This window comes from Carlito syrichta, unplaced genomic scaffold (genome assembly GCF_000164805.1).
Source record: "Carlito syrichta isolate Samal-C Ts95f unplaced genomic scaffold, Tarsius_syrichta-2.0.1 Scaffold309147, whole genome shotgun sequence".
Lineage (NCBI taxonomy): Eukaryota > Metazoa > Chordata > Mammalia > Primates > Tarsiidae > Carlito > Carlito syrichta.
In genome coordinates this window covers 360,161-366,463 of record NW_007253243.1, presented here as the reverse complement: position 1 = coordinate 366,463, position 6,303 = coordinate 360,161, and the positions used below count along the sequence as shown (strand labels likewise).

Here is a 6,303-nt window from a genome sequence, read left to right as displayed (position 1 = left end):
GACAGAGTGAGACTCCAACTCAAAAAAAAAAAAAAAAAAAGGAACATAGGGTTTTTTGGAGGCCCCACTAAGAACTTTCTCTTTCCTTTTACAAACCTGGCCCATGTTTCCTAAATCTTTGTTCTGTGACTAAGGAGAGACCTACCTATCTAAGAGAGAGACGTTCAAAATCGAGAGGGTGACCGGTTCCCAGGGCCTCTAGCACGGGGACAGTGGGACAAAGGCAAAGATGACCCACCAGTGACAGATGCCAGGCAATGCAAAGAAACCTATAAGGAGAGGCTAGTGAGGGCGGGGCCTCCTCCAAGGGTCCTGAAAACCAGGGGACCTCAACCCCTGAGCCGGCGATGTCCCATGGTCTGTTAGAAACCTGCCACACAGCAGTAGTTGAGCGCCATCGCAGTCAGATCAGCTGCAGTATCAGATTCTAGTGCCCTCCATATTGTGAGCTGCACGCGCGAGGAATCTAGGTTGCGCGCTCCTTGTGAGAATCGAGGGCCTGGTGATGCCTCCCCACTCCGAGTCCGTGGGAAAATCGTCGTCCACGAAACCGGCCCCGGATGCCAAAGAGGTTAGGGACGGCTGCTGGACACGAGTTCCCAGGGAGCCCGGGATTTGCCGCCGGGAGGCCGCATTCCCCGCGACGACCAGCAGGGGCAGCACGGAGCACGGTCCGCCCCGCGCGGGCGCGGACGCTCCGGGCGCCCCTGGGTGGTGCTGCAGGCGCGGTGGTCTCGGAGGCGACATCTCCCCGGCAGCCACCGCTGCCGTCGGCCGGCCGGGTGGGACTGAACCCTGCCGGGCCGGGCGGGGGTGGAGGGAATGCCATTCGGAGCCCTCCCTGGAGCCGGGAGCAGGATTTGGCCAGGTGGCGACAGGAAGGGAATAGCTGTGCAGAGACCCTGAATGCTGACATGCCCGGGCCTAAGAAGTTTGCATCTCAGGCAGAAGTGCCTTCCAAGGGGCATCCAGTCCTGCCCTTAGTTGGACATCGGGGCTCAGAGAAGACAAAGGGCTTGTCCCAGGTCACAGAGCAAGTGATGACCCCAGGGCATCGGACCCTGGGCATAAATTTGTGAATAAATTTCTTGCACCTGCTTCTGGCCCTTTGGGAAGAAGCTTCCACAAAGCATCCCTTTCAGCTTCCATCACACTAAGGGGTGGCCCTACCACTCAGAGAGGTCGAGTAACTCCCCCAAGGTCACACAGCTTTCATCCTGGCAGACAGGACTTGCCCCTGTCCTCAACCCCCCTATCGGTTTGACTTAAGAGGGGATGGAAACCACACGAGGCTGGGTGGCATCTGGCCAAGGGCACATGCCTCATCCATGATCAAGCTGAAGGGGCTGCCACCCTGTCAGCCTCCCAGGCTCTGTCTGGGAGATTCCTGCTGGCACTACCCTGGGCTGGGAGGCCATGGGGGATTCGAGCTGTGTGCTCAGGGTCATGTGAGCTGAGGACTGCCAACTCCCACCCCATGCTCTCTCGGCCCAGGGTAGGGAAAGCAGGACCAAATGCCCAGCCTGTCTGTCATTCTCTCAGAAAACACATGCAGAGGCCCCCTGGGCCAGGCTCTGGGCTGCCACCAGCCTCCAGTGGGGGCCGAAGTCGATATTCCAGGTGCTGTCAGAGACCGTGGTCAGAGACTAGGCAGAGCAGGGCAGGAGTCAGGGAGAGCATCCCAGGGAGAGCATCCCAGAGGGTCATCCCTGAGACGGGCGGCAAAGGCCCATGGGAATGAAATGAGAATGCTGCCCCACACAGGGGACACACCAGGTGTCAGGGACTGTCACCATCAGCATTTCCACTAAGGAGCTTTCTAGCTGGTCTTGGAAGAGAAAGTCAGGGGCAGAGATGCCCAGGGCTGCCTTGTGGAGGGGCCAGCATGGGCATGCCCCCCAGCTCCACCTCCATGCGGGTAGGCCTGGGAAGGACTGAACAAGGATTGCAGTATTTATGTCATTTCCTCCTCCCAAGGGGAACCCAGTACAGACCAGTGGGAGCCCCGAAAAAGAGTGGGGGCAGACCCTGTGGCTGATAGGGCAACCCCAGCTCCCACCTGAGAAATCCTGGCCAGCATTTCCACTTTTTTTTTTTCTTTTTGAGTCTCACTCTCCCCTAGGCTGGAGTGCAGTGGCAGGATCGAGGCGCATCACAGCCTTGACCTCCTGGGCTCAGGTGAAACTTCTGCCTCAGCCTCCCGAATAGCTGGGACTACAGGCATGAGCCACCATGCCTGACTAATTTAATTTTTTGTAGAGATGAGGTCTGGCTATGTTGCCTAGGCTGATGGTCAGTTCCTGGGCTCAAGCAGTCTTCCTGCCTCAGCCTCCCAAAGTGCTAGGAATACAGTTATGAGCCACTGTAACCAGCGGCCTCAACTTTTTTTTTGAGTCGGAGTCTCACTTTGTCTCCCAAGCTGGAGTGCAGTGGCACGCTCACGGCCACCACAGCCTCCATTTGCTGGGCTCAGGCGATCCTTCCGCCTCAGCCTTCCAAGTAGCTGGAACTACAGGCACGCACCACCACGCCCAGCTAGTTTTTTGTTGTAGAGATGAGGTCTCGTCAAGTTGCCCAGGCTGGTCTCAAACCCTGGGCTCAAGCAATCCTCTCACCTCAGCCTCCCAGAGTGCTGGAATTACAGGCATGAGCCACCATACACGGCTAATTTTTTTTTTTTAAGATGCTGACACTCAGATGAAATCTCAGCTCAGCATGGGGCTGTCAGGGTGCATGGATGCTGGAAGCTGAGTGGTCCAGCTGCCCATCTCTCCTCCTCTTCTTCATCCCGAACTGGATGCCCCAAGAGGCAACCCAAAGCCCCCCCCTAGAACTGTCCAAAGCCCATAGGCAAAGTCCAACTGTACCCATTGTCAGACGAGCAGCCTGAGGCCTGGGTAAAGGGTGGTGCCCTGTCCAAGGACACCTGCCAGTCCAGGTGAGTCCCCAGATTCCAAGAACAGGAATGGCCATGCCTCTGGGGTTCAGCTTATTCACTGCACCTGCAGGCAAGCACCTGGCCCCAAGTGGGCTTGGGGAAATCAGTGTCACCTCCTGTGGGTCACTGGGCACAGTCAGGCTATGAGGCCACCACCTGTGTGATTCCAGGTGTCATGCTGAGATCATCACAGAGGTCTGAGGAGGCCAGTGCAGGTCCAGAGACACACCAGCTTCCCTGTCCCGTGTCCAGAGGTGCTTGCAGACATGACCCTCAGTCCTGGGTCCTCGTCTGCTGGGTCTGCCCTGTCCCACCATACAGAGGGGTCAACTGAGGTGAAGAGGCCCTGGGGCAGATCTGAACCCCAGTAGCCGTGGGGTCCCCAACCCAGAGAGCCCAGAGTGGGAGTGAGGAGGGTAAAGTCCCTTAAGCCACATCCCCTCGACACCCTGATGGCCCGAGACTCATACAACTTCAATACTCTCCTTACAATATATCTGGTGTGTTTTTATATAAAAATAACAGTTTCCCCTCATTGTCGCTCTAGGAAAACATGCCATGCTCACCTTCCCTTCACCCCCAGTCCCGCAGGGCCCAGAACCAAGGCCATAGGGAGGCCGAACAGACAGGTAGGGGTCACGGGGAAGGTGGCAGGCCCGGCGGGCAGGCAGGGGCACCCGGGGTGGGGGGGGGGGGGGGGCGCTGATCCTGCCTGGGCCAGGATTTGCGGTTGCTGGCGCCCTGAGCCCTTCTCTGTTGGACCAGGTGCTGTCTTCACTGGTGGAGGTAGGCATCCAGCCAGATGTCACCAGACTTCTTCAGGGACCTGGGGTGTGGGGGTGGGTGTTAGGGGCTCAGTTACAAGACACTAACACCCCTGTACCCCCCGTGATAAATGTGAGTGGAGACACCCCCATTCCGTGGGAGTCGCTTCCCCCCGGGGCAGGCACTGTGTGGGGCTGGGGGGAAGTTAGACCAGGAGTGGGGTGGGCCGAGACCAAGTCCAGGCTGTCAGATCAGGTGGACTTGTTCCTCCTTCACCAGTCCTCCCCGTTGCCTCTTCCTGCTGGGCGCTGGGACCTGGAGACACCTGATCCCGCCCCAGGGGCCCAGGGTCGAGCACAAGAGCCTGAAGCATCAGCAACTTGCCAGGAAACCCCATGCCAGGTTCCAGGGAGTTGAGCCCAAAGGAGGGGCTCAGAGGACCGGGTTGGGAAGGACCATGAAGGAAAAGCAGGAGTCTAAACACCAGGAGAGCACAAAGAGCATACAAGCAACAGGAACAGCATGTGCAAAGGCACAGAGGTAGAAGACCTAGCACCTGAACTCTGTTTCCCACCGCCAAGGTGACCACGGAGCTGAGCCCCAGCATCCCTGCCTAGATGGCTGCAGGAGGCTCCACACTCCTCTTTTTACTTCTTCCTGCCCCACCTGTGTGCTTTCAGCCAGGTGTCTGGCCAGGAGGTAAGTCGGGCATGTCCCGTCTGCTCTCCATCACACCAGCACTCCTGCCTCAGGGCCCTTGCACTGCCATGCCCTCCGCTTGGAATGTGCCAGCCCTCTCTTCCCCTCCCTATCTCTCTTTGCTCACACATCAGGTTCTCAATAATGCCCACCTTGTCACCCTGTGAAAAACTGCAACCCTGGGCAGGCAAAGTGGCTCACACCTATAATCTCAGCATTTGGGGAGGCAGAGGTGAGAGGACTGCGTGAGCTCAGGGGTTTGAGACCAGCCTGAGCAACCTGGCGAGACCCGTCCCTGCAATAAATATAATTAAAAAAAAAATTAGCCAGGTGTCGTGGCACACCCCTGTGGCACCAGCTACTTGGAAGGCTGAGGTGGAAGGCTCACCTGAGCCCAGCAAGTAGAGGCTATAATGGCAGTGAGCATGCCACTGCACTCCAACCTGGGTGACAGAGTGAGACTCTGACTCAAAGGAAAACCCCCCAAAAAACAAAAAACTAAAAGCTTTAACCCCTTGCTGGCACTTCCCATCTCTCACCTGGCCCCACCCTCAGGGCTTTTGTATAGTTTGGCCAAAGCGCCCCAGGAAGACAGGAAGCTCAGCCTGCTTTGCTGACTGCAGGAAATGGCCCGGCGCATGGCAAGAGTGATGCCATCTTCAGGCCAGACCACCATGACCACCCATGCTTGACCCTGCATACCAAGGTGTCCTGCAGCAAAATCTTTAAACCCCTTCACGAGGTGGAGTATAGATAATCCCTCACTTCTGCAGATGTTTATCTAACTTCCCTGGTGATACAAGTTTCACAAGAAAGTCTGAGGCGTGGCCAACTGGGCATGTTGTATCCTGAAAGCGTGCCACATAGCGGCATTTTCTAGAGAGCAAGTGGCTGCCCAAGACATCCCTGCTGTTCCTAAGTCCCTAGTACATGCTTCTGTCTTAGAAACTGGGTTCGTCGGCCTCTTTCTCGGCCTCTCCTCTTTGGTCTATGCAAACCTCTTTGTTGTGGGGTTGCACAGACCATCCCACCGAGGCCTGAGCCCGTGGTAAGTGCCCCATAAATTCTCACTGTGGGAATGAATGCCAGGGATGGCAGGGGCCAAGGACAGAAAACCCTATGGTCTTTCTGTGCTTGGGGGGCTGGGGCCCAGGAGGGGGCTGACCAGGACGAGCTGAGGAACTAGGTCACATCTCACCTGACGATGTCCACTAAGGCCGTGAGGAAGGGCTTCACCTCGTAGTTGAGGCCGTGCTTGGCACACAGAGACTTGACCAGCGGGGCCACCCTGCGGTAGTTGTGCCTTGGCATCGTGGGGAAGAGGCTGGGGGGGAGGCGAGCGTGTGCTGACGTCAGAGGTGGGCGGACTGCCAGAGGGAGTCCCACCCATGCAGCCTCTCCCAGCCCCGTTCACCATCGCCCCCAGGGTCCCCAGCCAGGCCAGGGTTCTTGCTTTGGTCTCCCCGGGAAAGACAGGAGAGGGGTTCCCATCCTGGCCCCAGGCTCAGGTCTCAGTCCCCACCCGTGGGTCCTCCAGGACCTGCACTCACTGATGCTCGATCTGGAAGTTGAGGTGACCGCTGAACCAGTCATTGAAGAGCGAGGGTTCCACATTGCAGGTGGCTGCCACCTGCCGGGAGCCAGTGGGACGCTGGTGAGAGGGGCAGGCAGAGCCCTGACCCCAGGCTACCACCCCCACCTGGCAGCTCCAGGATGGGCCTCACCCCATCCAAGGACAAGCCCTGTCCCCACCTCTGCCTCCAAGATAGGCCTCACCAAAAGCCCCACCCCTGCCCCCAAGAGGAGCCCTGCTCCCTCCCATCTCACCCCCAGGATGGACCCCAACCTCATCCCCACCTCCAAGATGGGTTCACCATCAGCCACACCCACCCCCAAGCCGG

General features: G+C 58.0%; 1 protein-coding gene across 2 annotated transcripts in view; it reads right to left on the bottom strand.

Moving 5' to 3' along the window:
• Positions 1-3,424: 3,424 nt before the first annotated feature.
• Positions 3,425-6,303, bottom strand: part of FADS3 (fatty acid desaturase 3) — a 17,688-nt gene continuing 14,809 nt past the window's right edge. For both annotated transcript variants that reach the window (XM_021717006.1, XM_021717005.1), the window contains 3 exons: positions 5,953-6,032; positions 5,601-5,726; positions 3,425-3,764 (listed from right to left, as the gene is read on the bottom strand). In XM_021717006.1, coding sequence (XP_021572681.1) covers positions 3,713-3,764; positions 5,601-5,726; positions 5,953-6,032 — 258 coding nt within the window. In that variant the 3' untranslated portion in view covers positions 3,425-3,712. The remainder of the gene's footprint in view (positions 3,765-5,600; positions 5,727-5,952; positions 6,033-6,303) is intronic.